This window comes from Emys orbicularis, chromosome 20, assembly GCF_028017835.1.
Source record: "Emys orbicularis isolate rEmyOrb1 chromosome 20, rEmyOrb1.hap1, whole genome shotgun sequence".
NCBI classification, from domain to species: Eukaryota; Metazoa; Chordata; order Testudines; family Emydidae; genus Emys; species Emys orbicularis.
In genome coordinates, this window is record NC_088702.1 from 6314737 (window position 1) to 6341390 (window position 26654).

At 50.8% G+C, this 26654-nt stretch overlaps 1 protein-coding gene across 2 annotated transcripts in view; it reads left to right on the forward strand.

The window, feature by feature from the left end:
- Positions 1–23554, forward strand: part of PLEKHO1 (pleckstrin homology domain containing O1) — a 25220-nt gene extending 1666 nt beyond the window's left edge. For both annotated transcript variants that reach the window (XM_065420501.1, XM_065420502.1), the window contains exons 3-6: positions 18326–18466; positions 19468–19572; positions 22178–22279; positions 22802–23554. In XM_065420501.1, coding sequence (XP_065276573.1) covers positions 18326–18466; positions 19468–19572; positions 22178–22279; positions 22802–23554 — 1101 coding nt within the window. The remainder of the gene's footprint in view (positions 1–18325; positions 18467–19467; positions 19573–22177; positions 22280–22801) is intronic.
- The last annotated feature ends 3100 nt before the right edge of the window (positions 23555–26654 follow it).

Below are 26654 nucleotides of genomic sequence, written 5' to 3' on the forward strand. Positions count from 1 at the left end.
ATTTAATTGGATGTGGCTTTCTGCGCACAGGCATTGCAGTCTGTGACGGTCCTGGTCTAGCAGGGGGTGGCTCGTCCCTTCCCTGTTTCACAGATGTTGGGATCGGTAAATCCACCCAATTGGGGTTTTTGTTTGTTTGTTTTAAAGCAGATGGATCTTTCACAACAAAATCTTGATGTTAATTGGTGCAACGTGTACAAGAAGCAAGTAGGGTGTAGGTGTCCGGACTGGGGTTACAGGTGTGAATGAGGATGGAGAGATAGGCCAGGATGTACATAAACAACCAAATCCCTCGGCTAGGGGTGCTGGAACAATTTGTATAGTGGGGGTGCTGAGAGCCATTGAACAAAACTGTAAACCCTGTATAGGATGGAATCCTCTTCAAGCCAGGGGTGCAAAAGCATCCCCTGCACCCCTAGTTCCAGTCCCTATGCCCTCGGCCCCATCCCGCAGCACGGCTCACACCAGCAGCCCTTACTCCTGCGGGCACGGCCAAGGGAAGGTCCCACTGCCTGCATGTCAGGTAACATTACCCAGGTTATCGAATAAAGAGCAAGAGAAACAACGGGGCCCAGAGGGAGAAGGATCCTTTGGCAAAGAGGCTAATGACATCATTGAGCATGGCAGAGCATGTATGGATCTGAGTTTATTGCAATGGAGAGATGATTGCAGAATAAACTGGGGGGAGCCTGGTCTGGGCTTCCCATCTATCAGCTTTTCACAACTCACTCCAAACGTGCTCTCAGAGGCCACAGAAACAGGGCATGGCTGGGGCTTATTCCTTGGAAACTAAATTATTCCTGGGAACTAGGGGATCAGCACATTAGAAATGCATAGACAGTGAGAAAATAAACAGAGAGGTAGATTAGCTACTGTAGCAAGATACTCTAGATGGAAAGACTGACACTGATCATATGCTGTACAGACAGACAGATAGATATGCAGATATGGAGACGTAGATAGATCATTGCATTAAATGGTTGGAAGAATGTTTCCTTATTCACTGCCATGTTAACTGCTCTTCTGCACGGGGGCCCTGGTTCAGGAAAGCACATAACCACACGCTTAACTTTTATCAACTTCTTTAACTCCAGTTGACTTGGATGGAATTTAAGCACGTGCTTCCGTGTTTTCCTGAATCAGGGCCTAGACGAGAAATTCATTTTGCTGCCCATAGGCCAAGGGGCGCTGTTTGCTCCACCCGAATACCGTGAGCCATCCCATCGGTGCAGGTAGGCAGGGGCTGGGAATAGCTTGTATTATTGGCAGACAATAATAACGGTAAATTTACAGCGAGCTGCAGGGATTATGCGGAAACACCCAGGCAGATGTTTAATGGCGCTGGCAGGACGCTTTATGATTCTCCGAGCAGCTGCAGTAACATCACCGGGCCTGCTCACGAAGATCCTCATTTGTAGCCGTCTGTGGTGGAGCTGAGTTTGTGCATTTCCAGGCAAGAGGGCAGAAAGCCATGATTCAGGGGCGAGGACGGGGAGCTGGGGAGGGCTTGCCCATCGGGTTGTGCAGGATCAGAAATGTCTGGTGAAATCCTGGCTCTTTCGAAACTAATGGCAAGCCCCCCATGGCCTTCCTCGGGGCCAGGGTTTCACCCTAGCATGCTAGCCCTGGTGTGGGAGGAAGAAGCCTCCCCAGGGGTGACCTGAATGTAACCCATATTGCATAACCTTCCTGAGTCTGCAGCGGGAGACTGAAATAGCCAGGAGCTGAGAGGCCCCAGTGCACAGCCTTGTTCTTGTGAGCTTTGTGGCAGCTGTCCTGTCTGTGAGCCCACTGTGTGGGAGAGGGATCCCCCTTCCCCACGCCCATTGATTGCAATGGGGTCTGGGTTTTACCCTGTGTCTAGATCTTCCAGGGCAGGCAGCGTTCCCCGCTTCCAACTTCCCCCATCCCGTGCATGCCCCTGAGCACTGGGGGCAAATAGACGGACCTTCTGGTTAGCGACCTACTGCCGGATTGGTCAAGGATTAATGTAAAGGCCCTGCCCGGCCTCTGGCATCGACACCTGAGTCGCCCGGGCCCAGGAATAGTAGCACTGGATGGGGCTGGGTTTAGAATGACTGACACTCGGAGCTACTTTCCTCTTCTTTGAGGAGCTAAGGGGCAGGCTCTAAGAAGGGGATGAGGAGCCGCTGGCGGGCGGCTCCCGTCCGTGTCTTTGTGTGGTAGACAGGCCCAAGACTCTGCCACGGGGGGCCGTGCAAAGTCCCTGAGCATAGCGGAGTAACTTGCGCATCTGTCTGAGAACTCACATGTTTGTGTCAATGTCTCAGTGAATAGCATGTGTGTCCGTGTCAGCGAACATGTATGTCAGGAGAAGTAAAACATCTATTCATCGCCCATCACCATAGTATTGGTGTGTCCTGAGCAGGTGTTTAAATGAGCAATATGCCTGCATGTGAACAGTCATGTGAGTGCCAGTTTCTAAATGAGTAATGTTTATCCGTGTCGGTGACCAGGCATGTATCCAATGGTAGGGAACAACAAGGCGTGTGTCACAAGAAGCAATGTGTGTGAACGAACATGTGCATGGAAGACTGTGTGCATTTGGGTATGAATAATGCACGTTAGAGAACACATGTATGTGTCTACCTGGAAGAATAACGTGTTTGTGGATATATGTGTCTTAAAGGGGTAACATCTGCTGTGTATGTCAGCATCAAAATGAATAATTTGTCTCTGTGAACGTGTGTGTGTGTTTGCATGAATGAAGAATGGGCACATGTGCAGGTGGGATATGTCTCTGTGAGTCTCAACATATGAATGAACATGTGTGGGGTGGAGCAGTTCTCCCTCATGTGACATTCTGCGGACAAACAAGCAACATCTTTGTGTTCTGCCTGTGTGCATGTGGTGCATTTGTGTGTGGTGCGTTGCATGTGCGTAAAATGGTTTCTCTCTGCACTTCTAGGTATAACACTCTTTTTAAACCAGATCTTGTGCCGTTTAGGATCTGACCCCGCTGTTTGCTCTCTTTTGGCCGCGGTTGGCCTTTGGATCTCTGGACATTCATGAGCACAAATGCGACCTCACAAGAACGGATGGGAGGACGTTTATAGCTAGCATTTCCTCCCCCTCCAAGCAGCAGGCCCGTAGCCAGTTCCCCATTCATCTCCTCCCTGGCCATCCTGTGCAAGCTCGCTTTCATGGAAGCAGGCGCCTGCAGCACCTACAAATAGGTTAATAAATCTGCGTTGGTCGAGCAGAACAGAACGCAGCCTCTTTGTTTTTTTCACACACCAGATTACGCCCAATGGAGGAAATGGAGCCACTGCTGTGCTTTCCTGCTGAGTTGAGATAGCTTTCCACTGACAACACTCCCGGTGAGGGGAAGGGGGACGATGCAGCTGAGGAGGGATCGGAAGAGCAGGCCCCTCAAGGAGATGTGAACAGGGATAGTTTGTGGAGGTTGCCTAGACATTGGGGTAAAATCTCAGTCTCACATCCCTGGGTAGTAGAGAGAGAGCATATGCTGATGGGAGACTAGACTCCAGGGTCTGTTACAGTAACAGCTCCTCAGCCGGTGTAAATTGGCATCGCTCCATCAAAGGCAGCTATGTGGATTTGCACCAGCCGAGGACCTGGGCCTCTTGCTCTTAAATCTCATATTAACTAGGAAATTAACCTTGATGTTGCCTGTCAATTTCTGTAAAATGGGGAGAATGACAATCATCTCCTTTGTAAAGGGCTGTGACATCTCCTGAGGAAAAGTGCTGGGTAAGGACAAGGGATTATTATTTAGGGGCCCACATCGGAGCTGGGCTTTTCTGAAATCCGACCCCCATTGTGGGTTGAAACCCCTGGTCCTAGTGTATTGAGTTCTGTCAATAAGAAATGTGAACAGTCTTAATGTAAGTTTGATCCCCACTCTGGTTTGGAATCTGTGCAAGGCTTCTCCGGCCTGCTCTGCCTCTAGTGCCCCCATTAATAAAGCCACGCGCCTTTTGCTGGTTCATCGGCGCACCAAACGCTAGCAGGGGCCGAAGGCTTTGTGTATCCGATTGCCTCGACCTAACACACAAATCTTTAGCCATTGCTGCAAATTGGTCCCATAAACTATGCAAAACCTTTGTTATTTTGCATTTGGTCGGTGGCCAGAAAGTTCCCAATAACAAAACACAGGCTGGTTGGAGTTGATTTCTGGTAAGCAGCAAGGCATTTTGCATTCCTTTCCCCTATCCCCCTCCCCAAACCCACATTTCTGGTCATTGTTCTCTTCTTTCTAGCACTGCTTTGTTATTGATTTACACTCGGGAATAACAGTCAGACTAACATAGCACACAGCTGGGCTCCTACCACTTCCTGCCAGGAAGCCCACGGCCGTCAAGAATGGACTCCGTGCTAACAAGATGTTAATGAGGAAGTGCTTTTCTGGTGGGCTTCCTGAAGCCGCTAATGAAAGCTTCGCCTCAGTGAGCACAAGAGCCCTCGAAAAGTTGGCTGTGCTCTTGGCTAGTGTTTGCTGCAGCAGGTCTGAACGCTGGTGAGCTGCGTGTGCTGCCTGGGAGGTGTGTGTTGTGTTGTTTGTGTGCGTGGTGGTGCTGCTTGTGTGTGTGTTTGGAACAGCACAGGCCACGGAGCTGGGGAGCCCATCCGGGCCAGAGCCCGACCCACTTTGAAGCACTAGGTTGCAACGCTGCTCAGGTTTGGCCCGGCCCACTCAGGACAGTGGGGTGGCCGGGCCAAACCCGAGTGAGTAGTGGTGTGACCTGGCACGTGGGGTTGCAGCTGTGCTCTTTAACTGGCACTCCGCAGCCCCTGTGGTGTAGCGTGTGTTGACTCTGTGCACTGTGTGTGCGTGGTGGCGCTGCTGCTTGTGAGGAGTGGGCTTGTGGCGTGTGTTTGGAGGAATGTGCCCGTTGTGGGAGTGGTGGCGTGTCTCCTCGAGCGTGGCGTGAGTGTGCCTTGTAGCGTGCGTGCGTACTCACGGGTGTTGGCACGTGCATGGCAGACGTGTCCGTGCACGTTGTGCGTTGGAAGGTGTTAGAGGTGGCGCTGTCGTGTGAGTGTGTACGGGTGTGACAGTTTTGAATGGCCCACCTTCCACTCCCCCACCAAGTCCTCTGGACTGGCGTGGCTGAGGGCAGCCCTGATGGGTAGTTAGCACAGGGGCTGGGAACTGCTGCCCCCTCCTGGACTATTCCTTATCCAACTCCCTCCCCGCCACCTCTCCATTCTCAGAGACTAGTCCCTTCCCCTCCATCAGCCCCTCTGCTGTGCCCTCTGCAGCAGATCCCACACTCTATCCTGTCTACACTTCCCACCCTCCCGTCTCCTCCCTAGGGACAGGGCTGGAGAACCCAGGAGAAGCACTGAGATCTCAGCCTATGTACCTAACCTGCTCAGCAAAGAGTTTCCTTTGGGTTTGCTACACTGAAGTCCTGTCTCTGCCCTAATGCTGCTGCTCAAAAAGTCCTCAGAGCGGGAAAACGTATGGCACTTCCCCACAGAGGGGACATGCCAAGAGCGGCCCAGGGTAGAAGTGCATGGCAGAGCCTTGTTCGTGCCCTAAGGGACGCCTGATGGGTCACTTTAGGGTCTGATAAGTCGCTTTGCATTAGTCGATGCTGTGTCATGGTGGTCCCAGGCCCCAGCATTGGTGGGGAGGATGCAGGAGACCTGAGTGGCAGATCTGGGAGCGAGGGCTGGCGTAGAATCTCGGGAGGGGGCACCGTGTCCTATTCGGGGCAGGACTGCAGACAGCGTGGCATCATCCTGGCGGAAGCGGCAGCTGGCGTCCCCGCTCGCGTAGGTTGCATGGAGCAGCAGTCACGGGAGCACGAGTCTGCACAAATATCATTCATTTGTTGGCGAAAGGTACCGGCCCGAAGGCTGCTCTGTTCACAGCCAGTACGGTGTTAGCAAGCCCTCCACGACTCCTCCTCCCTACAAGAGGGGAGCTCTAAGCTAGGAGGCAGTGCGGCCTCATTGATAAGGGCAGGGCCTCTGGAGACCTGGGTTCCCTTCCAGCCTCTGCTGCTGACCTGCTGGGTGAGCTTAAGCAAACCGCGTCCCAGCTCCGTGCCTTAGTTTCCCTCATGTCTGTCTCAAGTGTAAGCTGCATTTGGGCCTTCGTGTAGATGACTGCCAGGCCCTCTAGATTTAGTTCGCTTGATGATAATCAGAATAGTTCCCCCCAGCAGCCTTTGAGAACAGGTTTTTTGCTTCCTTGTCCCAAGTTTCTGCCCAACAAGGCCTGGGCCAGGTAGTTAGATCCCTGTACCCCTGTGCCCAGCTGGGGATATTATCTCCCGCTGCGCTATAGGGCTGACGCTGCAGTGCTCAGGGCGCAGCGGGAGGAAATGAGAAGGGTGTGGAATGCGGGGTGTGTGTGTGTGAAGAATGGGGAGGATCTGACCCGCTGCCGGAGTTTTAATAACGCATGAGTGATGATTTCAGCAAAATACCACCTGCTAGAGGCAAACCGAATTAGCACGTGTGGACTCACTGCTCTGCTGACAAGGGCCTGATCTGGACTTCAGTGCCCTAAACGCCCCCGATCTGACCGGGCGAGGATTCCACCAGGGCAGGCCCGGCACAGGACTCCATCACACACCCTGGCACGGGGGTGGGGGGGAGGGATGCAGCACCGCGGCTCGTATGGCAGAGCCTGCTGTAACTCAGGCAGGTTCCCAGGGAGTGGGGGGGACTCTCCGATCCCCAGAGCAGCCCAGGGTCAGGGGCCAGCAAAGGCGGCTTGAAGTCCTTGCCTTCCCCTGGAGTGTGAGTGATGTGCTGTGCTCCTGTAGAGGGAGGGCACAGAATCTCGCCCTGTGTGGTAGCTGCACCAAGGAGATGCGGACTTGCCTTTAGGGGATGAGGGGGGGACTCTCTCCACCAGATGCCAGTTTAGGGCAGGATGGTATGTGCAGTATCCCATCTATCACAGCTGGGGTGGCAATGCTGCCTAGTGGATAGGGACGCAGTCACTATAGGAAGACTCAGAAGCTCTGGGTTCTATTCCCAGCTCCCTTACTGACCTTGGGCAAGTTATGTCTGTGCCTCACTTTCCCCTTTGTCAGTCTTGTCTACTTAGATTGTAAACTCTCCCAGACCAGATTTTTAAAGGGATTTAGGCACCTGACTCCATCTTTAGGTGCCTAAATCCCTTTAAGGATCTGGTCCTATGTCTCTGTGCAGCCCCCAGCGCATTGGCGCCTGCGCCTCGGCTGGGCTCTCTAGAAGCTCCTGTAATATAAATCCTCATCCTCATCATTGTAAGTGTCGTTAGTGGATGTTCCATTCATGGAACACTCCCCCACCCCCAGCCCTCGCTCTTATTTGTTATTTCAGTGCTTATGAAAGGTGCCAGCTTGATCCCTTGGAGAAGGAATCCCCTTGTATGCACAGAGCAAGGGAGCAAGCTTCCCCATTCGCCCCTTGGACTTTCTGCGGGAACGGCCCGCACAGGGAGGCCCTTGACAGCGATGCATTTGGGCACGTCTGCGCTTCGAGCTGAAGGTGTGATTTCCTGCTGGAGGAGACACCCCCGGGCTAGCCGCGGCGGTGGGAAGACGTAGCCACCGTGAATCGGTCCCCATCCCAGACGCTAGGCACTTAGCCCATCCCGCCCCTTCTCCACCACTCTGTTTCTGGTGCGAGTAGGCCTGCTTGAGATGAGAATCACCCCCCCAGCTCGAAGCATAGACATACCCTGTGTGACCTGTGCACTAAGCCGAGACTCACCAACTCATTACACCCAACAGCTATTAGATAGGAGTGATTGCCAGCCCCTCCCAACCAGGACCAGATGGGAACCAATGACCCCAACCAAAATCCCGTTCCCAGTTCCCTGAGCCATTCAGTTTCTGGGCTGCTACAGTGTGGGATGCCACGGGGAACCCTAGCATAGGTGGTCTGAAAAAATTCCTCTCTCCCTGCTGCTGACATGGGTCTTTGCAAATGCCCTGCTGGGCTGAGTTTGATCTTGGAAACGACCTTTGCTGACAAGGAACATGCAAGAAAGAAAAATAGCCAAGCCAAGGCAGAAAGCGGGACTGGGAGAGGAGGGGACAGGGAAGGACACAAGATATTCAGAGCCTCCAACTGCATGATGCTCGCACTTCACAGCCCTAAAACATGCACCTAGGGACTGCTCTGTCAGCAAAGAGCTCCCAGCTGTTTAGCCTAGCGTAGATGCTGGCCTGTAAGGGCTGATATCAGTGCTTAATTTGTGCCGGGGCTTGCCAGGGCTGGCACCTCTAGGCTTGGCAGTTCATAGCCTGGGCACCTCGTTCATTACAAATTAAGCACTGGCTGATACCACCCCTACAGTCTGTTCAGACCCTTCCCTCAGGATGCAGTTTGATTTTCCAAAGGGAAAACTCACAAAGTAACAACAAAACAAAGGTATTCCTCCCCCAGCAGAGCACAGCAGGCTGTCCTCAGAACCCCCTTACTCCTTGCGGCTCTCCTCATCTGAGCAGCTTGCTCTGTCTCAGCTGGGAGGTAACGGATCAGTCACAGGTGAGGCTGGGCCCTGCAGTGAAGGACCAGCCAGCCCATATTATGTCTCCAACAGGGGCCAGCACCAGCTGCTTCAGAGGAAGGGGCCTATGCCACCTGCAGTGGGCAGTTATGGAATAATGGCCCTTCTGCTCTGGGAAGTTTCTTCCTGCCCCCCTTAAAGGAGTGGCTGGATCGTGCTCTGAAGTAAGAGGGTTTTTCGTAGTGACAGGAGCACCTGATCACTCCCAAGCAGGAATGGATCCGATGTGGTGATCTGAGGCAAACTGTCTTTCAAGGGGCTGTATCCTGCCTTCCTGAGTCCCCTGTGGAGTTTCCACTGGATGCAGCATTCTCTTTCACAGCCCCCTGAGAGGTAGGGCAGTGTCATTCTCCCCATTGTACAGATGGGGGAACTGAGGCATGAAGAAATTAAATGACATGCCTAGGGGCACTGTGGCACCATGTACCCAGGAATTCTTGTGCTAATGTAACTCTGGATTTCGCATTAGCAAAGAGACTTTTTAGAGGCCTACTGAGCTCTTGAACTCACTTATATCATGTGGCTGGGGGTTCCAAAGGAAAATGTTGGATTTTGTTAAAAAAAATTCCTTTGATCAGTTTCCAGCAGGGTTGCCTTTTGGTTGCACTGAGCAGCTGCTTGGTCTTATCAGAAAGGGTCAATTGAAGCATGTGATCTACTTTCTCTGTCCCACTTGTTGTTCTGTAGGCCTTTATCAGGGATATGTAAATCTAAAGAGGCACTGGGCTTCTTTCAGACCTGCTGTCTTTTGGAAGAGACGTGAAAAACCCTGGGCACGTGGCAACCTAGATCCCTGGGCTCATTGTAGTTACTAGGGCATTTTTCACAAGAGCTGGTGTGTCCTAGCCAAACTGTAATTCAAGGGGTTTACATTCTGCCTTCCTATATTCCCCCTGGAGTTTCGAATGGTGACAGTATTCATTTCACTTCCTGCCCCAAACTGCTGCATGGTGTTAAACAGCTCACATATTCCACTGAGAGGGGCCTGCATTTCAGTGCCGGGGGAACATCTGGGACCCAAAGCACCAGATAAATATGAGGCTTAGTCTTCTGTTCTAAAGATATCCTGTAGTCTCGCTATGTGTATAGGGTAACTTAAATCATTCAGGGAGGCAGTTTGCCCTATGGGACAGGGCACTAAACTGGGACTCAGGGCTCCTGGGTTCTATTCCTGGCTCTGCCACTGGACTGCTGGGTGACTGTGGGCAAGTCACTGCCCCTCTCTGTGCCTCAGTTTCCCTATCTGATGCTATCACAGATTCCAAGGCCATTGTGATAATCTCGTCTGATCTCATGTATAACACATGCCATAGAACTTCCCCAAAATAATTCCTAGAGCAGATCTTTTATATCAACCTCCTTGGTAAGGCATTTTGAGATCTACTAATGGAAAGTGCCAGATGAGAGCTATGGACTATAATTATTCATGTAATTTTTTCTGGTTATCCTCTGCTAGCAGGTAGGCGGGTAGCTAAATGCATAGGGTTCTACCAAATTCACCATCCATTTTGGTCAATTTCATGGTCATAGGATTTTAAAAATCATAAATTTCATTATTTCAGATATTTAAATCTGAAATGTCACGGTGTTGTAACTCTAGGGGTCCTGATCCAGCTCTGAAGGCAGAGCAGAAGTAAGGGTGGTAATACTGCGACCCCACTACAATAACCCTGTGACACCCCCCTCCCGCAACCCTCTTTTTGGATCCCCAATTTGAAAAACGCTGGTCTCCCCTGTGAAATCAGTATAGTATAGGGTAAAAGTACACAAAAACCCGATTTCACGGTTCATGACACGTTTTTCACGATTGTGAATTTGATAGGGCCCTATAGATGCATAGTGCATTTGCACGTCAGACAACTGAGGATCAAGCTTACAGGTACTGCAAACTTGGATTAATGGCACAGCTGCTGTAAGGATAACATCGCTCTTCACTAGGTCATTTCATCACCGTATTGTCTACACTGGCTACCTCTCTGTCCACCTAATTGGATCTGCTTGGCAAAGGAAAAGAAAATCCTTAGCTACTTAAGCTGTTTTCCGAAGCTAAAAGGAGAAGCGGGAAAGCCTCTCGCCTTGGTACCAGTGAATTCTATTCTCATCTCTGAGTGGCAGGGGCCGTCTTTTTGTTCTGTGTTTGTACAGGTCCCAGCACCGGGGTCCTGGCCTATGCCTGGGACTCCCAGTGGCTATTATAATAAAATCACCATCATCTCAATGCATTGAGTTTTAGCTTTAAGAACCAGGGACTCCAATCAAGGACCAGGCCCACTCTAATAAGAATCCTGACATCTCATCGAGCACTTTCCATCAGCAGATCTCACAGCACTTTACAAAGGAGAGCTAGTATTATTCTTCCCATGAGACAGATGGGGAAACTGACACACAGAAAGGTGAAGTGACTTGCATGAGGTGACAGAGCATTTACAGCCCAGATGTCAGACCTGTGATGGGTGTGGTAAGATGTTGATAGATGTTTGGCTGCGTGCGTGTGTTCCCTCTGTGTGCTGCCCCAGCCCTGCGCAGACAACTGGCACGGCAGACCTTGAGCGAACCACCCAATGACCACAAGATCCGTTAAGGGACGAAGGCACCCAGCCAGGTTTATTGTCGACAAAGCATGGTACTAGACTCAACTGGACCATTACTACGTGTATGCCCGTAACAATGGACCAGCTCAGTGAACGGCAGGACTTTCCATTCCTCCCTTAAGCCAGACAAAGATACTCCCTCTGAGATACATCTTTATACCCCAATAAAAACAAGTTAATACTGCCCCTTTGACACAACAAGTTACTGCCCCCTGATGTCGCTAAAAACAGCAAAGAGTCCTGTGGCACCTTATAGACTAACAGACATATAGGAGCATGAGCTTTCGTGGGTGAATATCCACTTCTTCGGATGCATGTGTTGTGGTCGTGCCTAGGAGCCCCAGTCATTAGCCAGGACACCGCTGGGCTCGGTGCTGTACAAACACAGAGCACAAAGACCGTCCCTGCCCCAAAGAGCTACCAGTCGAAGGGAAACCTGTGCAAATCCATTGGCTTCAGTGAAGTGGCATGGATGGCAGTGGATCATAGTGCGATGAAACATGCCGGATCGATAGCACTGGGGACCTAAGGCCTCAACAGACCAAATATAGCAGCAGGGCAAGCGTCCTCCCCAACCTGCCTTGGTTACGTGTCTCACCCCTGCCCAGGAGAGAACCCCCTCTAAGAGGGAGGGGGAAGCTCGATCTCCATTTGCATCCTTGCCTGGAGAGAGTCAGGCTGATTCTCATGGTGGCATTATCCCCTAGGACCTGGGCTGAGACCCAACCAAACTCATTTCACATAAGCCAATACACAGGCAAAGATTTCCAGCAAGTGAATGGGGCAAAATTCGAAGACAAAATGCTAAAGGAGAAAGGCTGCATATCCCATTCCCAATCCCCAGGGACAGCCTTCCTTTTTTACAGCCTTTCAAGGAAGCAGATCAGATTAGATAGAGAGATTAGATCATGGGTGTTTATCTGGGTACACTATTAGAGTAGTACAAAGAATATAGATTAGAATTATGCTAATAATAAATCACCATGTTTTTTACTTTCTATTTTGTTTCTCGCAAAAGAATTAAGTGGCTAGTGACTTTGGGTGCCCAACTTGAGACACTTTAAATCCATTAGCAATTATGTTTCCAGCAGCTGAGGATCTGCCCCCTGCACGGCGGCTCAGCATTCTGCAAATCAGGCCCCTTTAAGAGGGTTTCAGGTTAGGCCCCCCAGAAAAGAGGTCCCCAAAATCACCACTCACTTTTGAAAATCTGAGCCCCAAACTCTTTCAACTGAGGGGAAAAAAAATCAAACAATCCTAATGCACATTCTGAGTTTGGGGTTTACTCCGGAGAGATTAACTGGGTTGGGTCATCCCCAAGAGCATTATTCCACTCCTCGCTGTTCTCCTTACAGATCACTCGAGCTGAAGGAGAAATTGCACTTCATTCCCTGGTAGGAATAGCCGCGGTATTTCATTAAGCCTCTTCGGCTGCATCCTTCCTAGGTCCTCTAGGCAGCCTGAAATGTTCTTCCAAATAAATGTATGTTGTTTGACTATCTGAAAAGACACAGGGTCAGGTTCTCTGCTGGGGTCATTGGCGGTCCATCCAAATCAGTGGAACTGCTCCAGTTTACACAAGAAGAGAATTGGGCATATCCCATATAACCCTCTTCATCTGGACGTCTCAGGGAGCACTGGGTATCTGGAGAAACTGAGGGTCGGCCTGAATGGTGGGGCTAGCTGATCACGCCAAAAACACCGTACTGAATGGAATGGTGCAAAGTGGAGAGAGACACACTGGCTCAGAAGAGGCTATATGCCTGGAGCCCCGTCTTTAAGGTGATAGAGAGCCAGCCTTGTGAACTATTTGGCATTCAAGCGATTGCGCTGGCTGCAGAGTAGCCTCTTTAAAAAAGACCGGGAGGTTAGGGTGACCAGATGTCCCGATTTTATAGGGACAGTCCCGATTTTGGGGTCTTTTTCTTATATAGGCTCCTATTACCCCCCACCCCTGTCCCGATTTTTCACATGTGCTGTCTGGTCACCCTACGGGAGGTTCTCAGGCAAAGGCGGTGGCAGCTCTAAGGGACAGAACCAAACTGCAGGCAACTGGGACACTCAGTTCACTGGGATTTGATAACTCGGGCTTTGCTGAGGGTGATTGTTTCAGGTGATTCATTTCAGAGGAGGGTGTATTTGTCAGTGTTCCCTGCTCTGAAATGCGGCTGAGGACTCATGGGCGTGATACATTTCCACCCACTTGCCCCTTTTTTGTGTCAGTCTGACTTTCCCACATGGGGCAGAGGTGGCCGGCTGGTACCTTTGAAATACCTAAGTGGATGGTTCCCTGTCAGCTTCTCTCTTTGGCTTTGTCTTCACTACCCGCCGATCCGGCGGGTAGCAATCGGTTTTTCGGGGATCGACTTACCGCGTCTAGTGAAGACGCGGTAAAATCGATCCCTGATCGCTCTGCCGTCGACTCCGGAAATCCACCTCGGCAGGAGGCGGCAGCGGAGTCGGCGGCAGCGCGGCAGCGGTCGACTTTCCCGCGTCCTCACCGCTAGGTAAGCCGACCTAAAATACGCAACTTCAGCTACGGTATTCACGTAGCTGAAGTTGCGTATCTTAGGTCGGAACCCCGCTGCAGTGTAGACCTAGCCTTTGGCCTTGCAGTTTGCTCACTGAATCCACATCCAGGTCATTTTGCTTCTCTGCTTATTTCTCTCGCTTCATCTCGAGGCAGCAGGGAGGTGGGAGGGATCAGCTGTTAAGTCCTGTTGTGATCCGAGGCTTTGGGCACCTTTGGCGGCTTGTGAAAACAATGTCACAGGTGTGAAAAGTGCGTCACTGCGAAGGGACCGGATTTCTCAGTGCCACCACATCCCCTTCACACCACTCTGGCAGCACAAAGCCACCTTCACATGGACGTAAATCACAGCTCCATTCAGCTTACGTCCCCTTTCCACTGCCAGAGCCTTGTATAAATGAGAACCAGGCCCTGGGTATTTGTAGCGATACAAATTCAAGCTGGGATTTTCAAAGCCTCCAGCTCCCCAAAATCCCATCCCTGCAAATGAAGGATGGGAGCAAGCTCCCTCCCCCCCCGGAAATCAGTGGGAGTGCTTCCGGGGGCATCGAGCTGGAGCAACGGGCGCAAGTAACCAGCAGAAAACAAAATATTGACTTGCTGCTCATTAAGTGAGCCTCCTCCATTCTGTACGCTGACTGAGGCCGGGGTCCTGAGGGAAAACCAGTCAGTGATCATGGAACTGAAGACAGTGATCATGTAATTGAGGACTGTATTATAAAAGGGCAGGGCCGGTGCTACCATTAAGCCGAACTAGGCGGTTGCCTAGGGCACCAAGATTTGGGGGCGCCAAAAAGCGGTGCCCCCCATTTTTTTTTTACATTGTTCCTACGCCCCCTCCCCGAGCGCGCGGTCGCCACTCCACTTCTCCCGCCTCCTAGGCTTGCATCGCCAATCAGCTGTTTGGCGCCGCAAGCCTGGGAGGGGAGGAGAATTAGAGCGGGGGCGGCGTGCTCAGGGAGGAGGCAGAGCAGAGGTGACCTGGGGTGGGGAGCTGCCGCACGGCTCCCTGGGGGGGGGAAGCTGCCGCAGGCGGGGGGGCCTCAGGGAGGGGTGGGGAGCTGCCGCAGGGCTGGGGGGGGGGGGCGCAAGGTGGAAGTTTCGCCTAGGGCGCGAAACTTCCTTGCACCGGCCCTGTAAAAGGGAGCCGGATTAAGCCAACCACCACAGTTTGACAATTGCTGCTGTGTATTACAGTTATTCATGCCACTGTCTACCCTAGTGATACACTGTGAGGCATTCTCTGTAAAGATTGGCTGAATCTGGATTTCAATGCGCTAAGCTTCAGGGGTGCCCTGATATTGAGGTGTTTGTTCAACTCATCAGCAAGACAGGGGCCATTTGCAAACCGTGAATCCAGTCCCATGTTTGACTTTTAACCTCCCCAGAAGGGGGCTGAATCCAGGGTCTTGGTTTGGGCCTGTTGTGCACTTGAGTTCTCTAGAACTTTGTAGGCGTTAATCCGTGCCAGAAGCAAGCCATTTGTGATGCGCTTTCTCCATCGCCCGTGACAGGTGGCAAACTTGGCAGCGATGGGGCGAGCTCTTGCATGCATGAAAGGAATTATGGGTCAGTGAAGTCCCATGGGCCTAAATGAGCTGACATCTGGAATTAGGAGTAATTTGTTGGCTGGAGTGTGACAGCAGGGGAGGTTTCTTTGCCCATCGCAAGTGAACAGGGCAGCGATCAACTGGATCCCTCAAAAGAGATGGCGTTTCGGAAGATACTGGCAGTACATAAAACCTCTACGGTGTACAGACTATGGGATCTAGCCCACAGTTGGGTTTTATTTATATACTGCCTTGTTCATGTATGGATAGATAGATAGTTACATGGTTTCCATGACAATCTTTGCTCAAACTCCATTACAAAGCCCCATGACTGCTTGTAGGGCCCAATTCTGCTCCTGCTGACAATCAGTGGGAGCTGGGCGCCTAACTCAAATAGGCTCCTTTGAAAATCCCATCCTATAATGGGGGCAGGCTCAGACTAGATGAAGCCTGGAGGCCCAGGAGCCTGGCCAGGACTCAGGCCCTGTTGTATGCAAGAGGCCAAACCCTTTCCCCAGCCCCCAATCCGATGTATCCACCTGGGTGGTCGGGAATCCCCCTGGGGAGGAATGCACGGGCTGATCCACAGCCCCTGCTCCACTCCAGGTGTCCCCTCTTCCATAAAGGCCTTACAGTGGATGTAAATTACAGTTATACCCACATTAAGGGCCCTTTGCACTGGAAGGGTGGCCCAGTCGTTACGGAACTAGCCTAGGCCCTACTCTAGCACATACTTCCTCTGTGACCTTGGGCAAGTCACTCCCTCGCTCTGTGCCTCAGTGTCCCCATCTGTACCATGGTGATAATAGCACCATCCTGCCACACAGAGGGCTGTGGAGATAAATACATTAGAGTCTGTGATAATGGGGGTCATATAGGTGCATAGGTCAGGTGGATGCTGCATAAAGGGGCCATAGTATAAATGAGAATCAGGCCCTGAAAATGCATTCTCTTCTGAAGGGGTTGCATAAACGTACTGTGGGTTGAAGCGGCTGATGAGCTAGGCTAGCAGTCCATGTCCACCAGTAATTGTCTGGGTTCCAGGCTGCTGTAGCCTGTGCCCTGAAGTTTTGTGCTTTGATGGTGTTTTCCTGATCACCTCTTCACGATGGATGAGGCTCAGCCACAGGGGATGTGGCTTCTTTGCCAGATCAGAAACCTGGGACTGGCTCCTGAATCAGCTGTCGGTGCATGCTGTAATAATACAGCCAGGTTAAAAATAGAAAGTGCTAATCTTTATCCTCCAGAACTTTTGTTGTGCCATCTTCCAAAAGGCACTGAGAGCTAATGCGATTGCATCTGCTAATCTAGAGACACGCCCACTCGCTTCCAGACGCTCCAGCGCACGCACACACACACACACACACACACAAAGGGACACAAGCGCGTGCACAAAGATGGAGCGCCCCTTGCTGATGCTGGTGTGGAGCAGTCTGGCTCGGCCGGGTCAACAGGGGGACACTGGTGTAAAAACGATACGGAAGGTGGAGTGTGCCTGAATTTTAGCTCAGCAGATCGTGTGCAGTGTTTTGGCACCATTTGGAGTTGATTTTCGAGGCAGGGAAACAAGACCAAAGCCACGTTTTTCAACACAGAACTAGATATATTCTTTCCTCCAGCCTAAGCCCGCTGTCTGGTCCGATGCACAAGTGGTGGGGAGGGGTGTTAGCCAGGGCAGGGATGTGAACAGTTGTGAGAGTCCAAGGGAGAACTGTAGCTTTTTCTGACACGTTTGTCTGCAGATAATGGCCACCGTGGGGTGTGTGTAACCCGCTGCGTGGCACAGAGCTCTCTGCAAACCCACCCCGCAAGCCAAGCAGTGGGATCTTATTCGTCTCACAAAACGGGGCGAAAGGTTTGGTTCTCTTGGACAGGGAAGAGGGTTCTTGGGACTTATGGTCCAGGAGGGGGCCCTGATTTTGGAGGCCCAGTTTAAGACTCCCGAGGAGCTTGATTTTCAGAGCTGAGCAGCTACCTCTGCTGGTGATTTCCATTGGTGTTGTGGAAGCCCTGCCCAAGCTGTCTCACATGGGGATCCCACCTCTACCCAAAGAAGTTGGGGGGGAGGGATAGCTCAGTGGTTTAAGCATTGGCCTGCTAAGCCCAGGATTGTGAGTTCAAGCCTTAAGGGGGCTATTTAAGGATGGGGGGCAAAAATCTCTCAGGGGGTTGGACTAGATGATCTTCTGAGATTCCTTGCAACCTTGATATTCTATGAAATACTGAGGCACCCCATACCCATCACCACATTAGGAAACACTGGCCATGAGCACTAAGCCCATGGGAGGGCCATTAACAGCTTCCTTACAGCACATGTTGCAATTTCATTGGGTGTATGGCTTTTAAAAATTGTAACAGTGCCTAGCGCTCAGGCTGTGATTTTCAGGGGCCTAAGGAAGTTGGGGGCTCTGCCCCCCCCCCCATTGAAATCCCTCAGGAATTAAGGAGGAGATTTTCATAAGGGTCTAAATAGAGGCGCACAAGGCAGATTGACTTTGAAAATCCCAGACTAGGGTAGAAATCAAAGGAGCAGGTTTTCAAAGTTGCAAAGGACGGTTAGATAGAATTTGACCTTCAATGGGAATCAGATCCCTGAGATAGTTATATGACCCCGCATCACTGTAGTACCTGAGCAACACTCACAATCTTTAATATAGTGATCCTCACAACCCCCCAACTCCCCGAGATAGAGTGCTATTATACAGAGGAGAAACTGAGGCAGACAAAGTGACTTGCCCAGGGTTACACAGGAAGCCAGCAGCAAATCACGGATTTGAACCCAGGTCTCTTAACTGCCAGGCTAGTGTTCTAACCACATCCTTCCTCTCAAAGGGTAGGTGGACACCTAACTCCAAAGTGTGCCCCTGGAAGGTGCCCTCAAAAATAAATGAGTATACTACTCTGACATCAGTACTGGGTGGACTACAGACAGTGCTCTAGCATCGGGCGTGGGGCTCTGTAGATATGCAGTGCAGCTCCAACAACAGAAAACAATTATAAGCACACACAGAGAGTTACACCACACATGCTATAAATGTATAAACCCTGAGTGGTTCCAGCAAAGCCATCCTACCGGTAGCCAGTCTGGAGCGGAAGACCTTTGTCGGCTGTGGCCCGCCACTGACAGTTGCTACTTTTTGCTTCGTAGGTCAAAGATGAAAAAAACATCCAGGAAGTGTTTGACCTGAGTGATTATGAGAAATGCGAAGAGCTCAGGAAGTCCAAAAGCAGAAGCAAAAAGAACCACAGCAAGTTCACGCTAGCACACTCCAAACAGCCTGGAAACACGGTACAGCTTCCCACGCAGCTGGTGCTCACCTTCACCAAGAGATCAGGCTGTATGGACTATGGCAGCATGAGTCAACAGCCCGATCCCCTCCTTTGTCTTTCTCCAAGATCTAGTGTCCCCCCCCCCCATCCCTAAATTATTGGACTGGGCACAGGGATCCCTGGGAGGAATTCTCTGGCCTGTGCCGTGCAGAGGGTCAGCCTAGATCATCACAATGGTCCCTTCTGGCTTTAAGACCTATGAACCTCCATCTGTTGGAGGCAGTAGACCTTGCAGTGATGAGTGATGGCCAGGGAGTTTTTGCCATTGACTTGTAATGGCAGCAGAATCAGGCCTCTGGCCTCTATAATTAAATAAGCCAATCATTTAACTCCAGATCCTTGGAGTGAGATGTTGTGAAGGCCAAGACTACAACAGGGTTCAAAAAAGAACTGGATAAATACATGGAGGATAGGTCCAGCCAGGATGGGCAGGGATGGTGTCCGTAGCCTCTGTTTGCCAGAAGCTGGGAATGGGCGACAGGGGATGGATCACTTGGTGATTACCTGTTCTGTTCATTCCCTCTGAAGCACCTGGCATTGGCCACTGTCGGAAGACAGGATACTGGGCTAGATGGACCTTTGGTCTGACCCAGTATGGCCGTTCTTATGTAGTCTAAAGAAGGGACAGGCAAAGCATTTGGGATTGTCTCAACGTGGACCAGAACCTTCACCAATAACTGAACCATTTAGCGAGAGTGGAAACATTTCAGCTGTTAGTGGCAGTCGTGGGTTGGCTGGTTGGGTGTGCGTCTTCCCGAGAAATAAAACAGACCCCCCCCAGTCTGGTTCTCTGCTACCATAAATCGTGTCCTGGGTGGAGCTGCGCTGGTTTGCGTTAGCGGAGAATCCGGGCTTTGTGCATATTCCCACACCCTTTTCTTGGTGGCTTCACTGTGGCCGGGGACCGAGCCGACGCTCAGGCGCTGCACACGGCACTGACATGAATTCCCTCTCTCCTAGGCACCAAATCTGATCTTCCTGGCTGTCAGTCCGGAGGAGAAAGAGTCCTGGATCAACGCCCTCAACTCCGCCATCACCCGAGCCAAAAACCGCATCTTAGATGAGGTGAGAAGTTCTCTCGGGGCTGGGCCCCAGCTCTGTTGTCTCAGCCTTAATCTTCAGTGAAGCCTTTGGCTTCCAGTCTCCCAGCCTGGGCCAGCAGACTGCTAAAAATAGCTGTGGCGAGGTTGTGGCTTGGGCTGTGAAGCCTGGGGTGGGCTTCAGAGCACGAGCCCCGACTTAACAGCACAGTCTGCACAACTATTTTTAGCACAGTAGCCTGAGCCCTGTGATCCTCACTCTGTCAGCCCCCGGGAGGCTGGCTGCTGCGAGCTGCCGTTGGCTGTGTAGACGAACCTGTTGTGGGAAAGGCCCCCCGCACGTCCGACCCCAGCGCAAGCACATCCCTCTTTCTCAGCCTCCAAACCAATGGTGCAAAGCCGCTGGGCTTTGGCTCATGGCAATCGGCGCGTGGGGGGATCGGCGATTGCCACGCTGGCTCTGGTGGACACGCTGTGACCATCTAGCTCATAATAAGCCAGCAGTGATTACATGCCGTGCTGCATGACTTCCATATGCCTCGGGCAACTCCTAGGTTATCTCCAGGGGCTGGCTATCCCAGGAGAACAGCCTCCTGAGGTGTAGCCCCATAAAGCACCCAGGGGGTCACCTGGACAACAGACGAGATGCGAGGCCCATCTTGCCCTCACTAAAGTGCACAGGAATCCACCCTATTGTCTGTCTTGTCTGTTTAGACTGTGAGCTCCTCGGGGCAGGGACTGGCTCTAGATAAGTGTCTGCGCAGGCCCTAGCTAATAGCCAAGGAGGAATTTGGGCCTTGTATTTTTAACTACCCGGAGAGTAGCGTCCCCCGCCCCATCCCTCCCACCTCCCCATTTAAGGTCCCTTCTCATGGCAAGTGTGATGCAATGGGGTGAAGATGAGAATGAAGCCCTGAGCAAGGCCTTGCCTGCACCCAGAAGTTGCACCAGGTTAACTCAGGCTGGTTTTTAAGCTAGTGAAAAGCCCTATGTGGATGCATGTCAGAGACTGAGGTGAGGATGGGTCAGGCCTAGAGGTTGGAGCGGTGGCAGTCGGGCCCAGGGGTCAGAGCTGGAATCAGGAGTCAAGAGCAGGGTGGGAACAAGGTAAGAGTAGGGCTGGGAGCTGGGCTGGAGCAGGCTAAGGCCCATGAAGTCTGTCACTTCTCTCCGGCACAGGACGATTCCAAGCCACAAAGCTACGTTGGGCATACTGAGCTGCTCTTTCTCCCGTGAGGCTTATATACCCGCCTTGAGAGTCACCTGACCAGCTCCCAGCTTGGGGATTGGCTGCAGCCTAACACAGGAATGACTCATCCCCTTGTGGAGTTCAGGGGTGACTCATCACCTCACAGTGCACTTGTATCATTTTAAATCTGGCTGTCTCCGATCAGCTTGCGCTTGTAGGCGTGGTGTGCGCACAGGTAACCGGACCTGCCAATCCAGCTGTTCACCAACGCGCTGTGCGATAGCAGCAGGAGGACGAACTGTAGGGGCATAGGCCAGCATGGGGATATGATCTCACTCCTGTTAGAATACGGTCACTTCCAAAGTGGCTGAATTATTGTGAACAAAGTGCGGGATGAACCCAAACAAGGTTGTTTGTGTGAGGATGCGAGGGAGTTTCTGCTGGAAAAAGCAAAGATGTATTGGTCCAACTTCCCCATGCAAACAAGGCCTACATTTACCAGCACAAGCAAAACTGATGCAAACCAGGTTTAAATTGATAGGAGTGTCCACACGCAAAGTTGCATCTGTTTAACTACATCAGCATAAAATTGCACCTTTATCTAAACTGGTACAAGCAGCTCTCAGTCTGGGAAAGCAATGCTCTTGCATATGGCTTGCCACGGCAGATATGGGGTCTGCAATTCAAAGGAGGGCCTCAAAATGGTTTAATAGCCTAGCAGGTGGTTTTACACTAGCCTCTCCCTCACCCAGGTGTGATGCCCTGTGATCAATCCAGCCCACATTCACCCGTAATTCAAGTCTAGGGATTTCCCTATTGTGAATTGTTTTACACGGAAGCTGGTCAGATACTACGGTGATGGGTGGCAGTATAAAAACCTCAGATAGATGGTTAGAGCCTCATAATTCTCTTGCCTTTGGCGCCACCAAAAGCTCTACCAGTTAGCAGTCTGCAAACGCCTTTCAAGAGCAGACAGCACATCACATGAATCCTTGCCAGTGTCTGGAAGGTTCGGATGAGTTACCGCCAGTGGAATTCTTTTGCCCATCCCAAAGAATTGATTCCACTTCAAAGCAAGTTTTGATTCAAATGGTGTTCGGCGAATATTGGAGCTCTTGGGTTTCGCTGGTGCATGTCATAATGCAACGCTGTTTTTTTTATTAGCTGGCATATTTGCCAGGGGTGACCTGCAAACTGTATGTTTGCCTGTCAGATTTGCAGTTTGCAATTCAAACAATCTGCCGGCCGAGAGTTCCTCCCTGAAGCAATGAGCAAATTTTTCAGCTTGTGGACAGATCGCAGATGGAAAGACAAAACTGGTTAAATAAATTATGCACCAGGAATTATCGACCCGGCTCCAGTTGCAGAGGCAGGGAGTGATGGCTTGTGGTTTGCATTTCTCAGGCACTGGGATGCTTGATGACCTTTATTGTCCTTGCAGGTGACTGTTGAGGAGGACAGCTACCTCGCCCATCCGACCCGCGACAGAGCGAAAATCCAGCACTCCAGACGGCCTCCGACACGGGGACACTTGATGGCTGTGGTACGTAGGCTAAACCCCGGGCACAAGTTCAGATAGATCATCTCCGACGTTAGCAATCCTTTATATATTTATTTATTTTGAAATGGATGGAAGAAGATACAGAGACTTTTATCTCTGGGTTGAAATGCAACCCGGGTTGGTGAGGACTGATGGCTGTTTCCTGGCCTGTGTGAACTGAAAAGGCATGTCTTATTCTAGTTCCTAGTACAGAAGTGCCTTACAGGTGGGAAACTGAGGCATGGGGTGGATTAAAAGACTTGCCCAAGGTCACAGGAGGAGGATGTGTCTGAGCTGGGAACTGGACCCAGGTGTCCTGCGCCTCAGCCACAAGTCTACCCCCGCCCCCCACACCATTCCTCCTGGTGCCTGTTTCCACGCTGGCAGGGATGGGCTAGATGGGCTCATTAGAAATGCACAGAGAGGTTGATTAGTGCCATTGTTACTGTGACGCTCAAAGTAATGGGTGGGCGGCCTCTGCATCCATCTGCTCACAGTTCCCGCCTTTCTCTCCACGCTCTGCAGGCATCTACCTCAACGTCGGATGGCATGCTGACACTGGACCTCATCCAAGAGGAAGACGCCTCTCCCGAGGACCACGGGACCTGTGAAGAGAGCTTCCGGGTAGATCTGGATAAGTCCGTGGCGCACCTCGCTGCTGGCCGGCGCCGGTCGGATTCGGAGAACGTCAAGTCCTCGGAGAAAGGCCGGTCAGTGAGCCTGCCGAGACGGGAGGCGATCTCGTGGGACAAAACTGGGAAACGCAATGACGCCTTCGAGAAAGGGACCATGTACACCCCGCAGGTCCCCAAAAAGCTCTCGCACTCGGAAAAGAACAAATGTGCCTCCATGGAGGAGATTTTGTCTCGCCGGGACTCTTCTGCGCACCGGGCAGTGCTGAGGAAGGGGCTGGAAGCTCAGTTTGCTTCGGGGGAGCCCGAGCAGCTGGCCCGGATACAGGAACTGGTTGCACTGAAACTGGAAAAAACTCAGGAACTGCTGGCGGAGGTGAAGGGCTATGGGGAAGGGAAGCGAAAGACAAAAGATTTCGCCGCTGCTGCCACCACCACCTCTTCCTCTTCCAAGTCGGACTCTGAGAGCATCTTGCAGGAGACGCAGAGGTTGCTGGGCGAGGCCTCCTCCACCTGGAGCCAGGCCAAGAAGGTGTTACAGGAGATTAAAGAGCTAAGGGACCTGTACAAACAGTTAGAACTGCAGCCGTCGGACCCTAAACCCAAACAGATCTCACAGTCTCAGTACAGGAAGAGCATGATGTGAAGGCACGCTTCAGGGTGGGGCGGTGGTGATTTCTTTTTATTATTATTTACGGTGTTCGAAACAGTACAACGTGCCTGTTCTCATCAAAACTTGCTCCTCAAGCTTGACCCCTTCCCCTCCCCAGATCTCCCCCCGTCCCCAGATGAAACAAAAGGTGTTCCAATAAATCAGTTTGGATTCCTACTTTCTTTCAAAGTATCCTTTCTCTGCGTTCTTGGGCTGCTCGTGTCATGCTTGCAGGATGGAAGATCACCAAGACCTGGAAAGCTCCTGGCATACTTGTGGAGACATACGCACAGCAGCAGGGGTAGATATTCTCCCTCTATAGAAGCCCTGGGTTTGCTGCTCTGAACCCAGAGCTGCGGTTCTGTGTCCGGCGTTACAGCTCCTTGATCAAGAGCGTTGGCAACTTGGTTTATGTTTTACCTCCTCTTTAAAAAAGAGTCAGCACGTGGAGGTCCCCGTTATCCAAAAACTGTTGGGAAGATGCTTGCCAGTGACATCCAAGCCAGGGTTGGAATTCCGCTGTCAGAACGAGGAGATTCACGGCCTGGAATGCAGTCTGACGTGTCATGAGAGGCATCGGGCGCTCCTTCCTGGACTGCAGTTAACAGGGCTCTTCCCTGGCGTTCCTGCACTGATCCCAAACCCTCTTTTGCAAACTCCTGTGGCAGGCAGCTGTTAATACATGTGGTACATATACAGCCCTCCCTACGGAGGCAACAGGTATGCAATCTGTGTTAAAACTAACCCTGTCTGTCAGCTGACAGCCGATGCTTCGGAGACACCCCCTGGCCCAGTGCAATGAGATTTAGCAACCACAATGTCTTCCTTCTTGTGCAGATGATCAAAGCCTGGAGTCCAACGGGCAGTCATTATTTGTTTTTCATTGTTCTTTCCTTCATTTAGGCTGGAGTGAAATGGAAAGTCAGGGTTTGGCACAGAGGGCAACAGAAAAGCTGAGAATTGCAGTTGGTTTAATGGGCCTGATTCTGCTCTCGCTCACACTCCGTTTACACACTCGATCCTCACACCATTGTCTCTTAGCTGACATTGACGTGAGGTCAGTATCAGGCCCACTGAAACTCAAACGGATCCCAAATTAGAGCTCAGATATCCTCGCCTGGCTGATGTCTAGCACTTTTCTAAATAGGTGGCTTAGCTTTCATGCACTTAAACAGCAGGACAAGAGGGAAATATGCGAAGATTTCTCTCAGGGCTTAAAGTACACTGGCAAATTAACATCAGTTGTTTTTTCCAAGAAATCTAATTTCCTTGCCTATGTTGCAAAGAACCCCTGAGAATATTAAAAACAACTGAGTTTTAAATGACTAATTTCCTTTTCACTGTTTACATTTTGTACCTCTCACATATTTGAAATGAGAGGAGTTATGTTGACGTCTGTGTCTGGTCAGTTTCATTCATATTGCCGGCTAAGGCTGTGATGTTTGGGTTGCAAATGCTGCAAGGAAATGTTGATCTGTGTTTTTTAAAAGCTCCCACCAGTTGGAATTAAATAACATTGGTGGAAATATTTCTATTGGCCTGAGCTTCTTTAACAGCTGGTTGTTTGCAAAGCTTAAATTTGGGGCCCAGTTTCACCTGACAATGTCCCTTTAAGTTATTCATGTCTCTTTTCAAAACCTATCCTTCTAACGGCAGAAGAATCTCTGGCTCATTTCAGTTCTTATCACAAAGCCACACAGTCATGCTGTCATGATAGAAATGGGGAGATTTGGCTTTTACAGAATTTACAAGAAGTATCCTTTTCTTGATTTTTTTTTTTTTAAACATGTTGGACCACTCAACGGGTGCATTTTTACAGTCAGTGGAATCAAATTTCATCCCTTAAAAAAAAAGGAGAGATTTAACAAAAACAAAAACCTGACATGTAAGCCATTCTGACAGTGCCCTTCTATGTCATCTCTCTTTGATCCAGAAGGAAACAAGAAAAAAAAACTTCAAATAGTTTTCAGATATAATGTTAAGCATTAAAAATAACCCGGTTCTCAAAATAGAAAAGCTGTTTTAAAATCAGAGGTTCTAATTACACTGGATTAGCCTGGACATGTGTCATGACTGGGGTTGAGATTCTAGGCACTGGAATAATATCAAAATGTATGTATGTAAAAACACTTGATTGGGTTATATAGTTCTAGCAAGATGCCCAAAGTCTCAGGTGCATATGGGGGTCACTGAACACACCCGAGAATCCCACAGTTATGTAGAACCTTGTTCCTTCAAAATCTGTCTTGTGCAACCTGCCAAGATAGTGACAAAAACTGCTTGGTTAACAGGGGAGGTTATCTGACTACAGGAAAAACGAAACAGTCCTAGAGACTTTGCAGGTGTCTTGAATAGTCACCTAAGACAGGGGTGGAGTTGCCCATTGGAAGTGGGGCTTGGTGCAAGTTTCACTCTATGGGAGTAATTACCCAGGATTCCAGGCAGGTTTGTACAGTAGCTCTGCTACCTTGAAGCTAGCTTGGGCATATCTACAGGAATGGCGGTTACACCCTGTGGCTGCAGTGTAGACATACTCTGTGTATTTACGGAGCTAAGGAGTTCCAGCACCTTGGCAGGAGACCACCAGTCGGTTTGGAAGCAGGTGTGTCCTACAATGAAAACTCACATGTCACATAGTTGTTAGAGCTGGGCAAAATTTTGCAAAAGGTTCTAAACTTGGGACCAGGTTTTGCCGAGCTTCACCAACCTTCCTGCTAACCTACGGTGGACTTCTGGGCAAACGGGGGCGGGCAGAGTTATGGTTTGTGGACGGAACCATTCCGTATGGATTTGCGTGGTTTTGACCCCCGAATTGGGCAGTTGTGGGTTTGGTTCAACCCAAAACTCCTGTGATACAAACCCGGTGAAGTGAATTCAAAAAAGAAACCATCACACTAGTGCCCCTGAAAACCAAACCAGGCAAGTTTCATTCAGCTCTAGCCACGGCATTTATGTCTGGACATCATGATTCTGCATCAGCACAGAGTCATGATGTGATGCTGTGAGATCATGGTCGCCTCATCATGCCACAGTGACATTGCTCTTACCCCGGAGCATCCCAAAAGGTAGGGATGCAAAAATTACCCAATCAAAA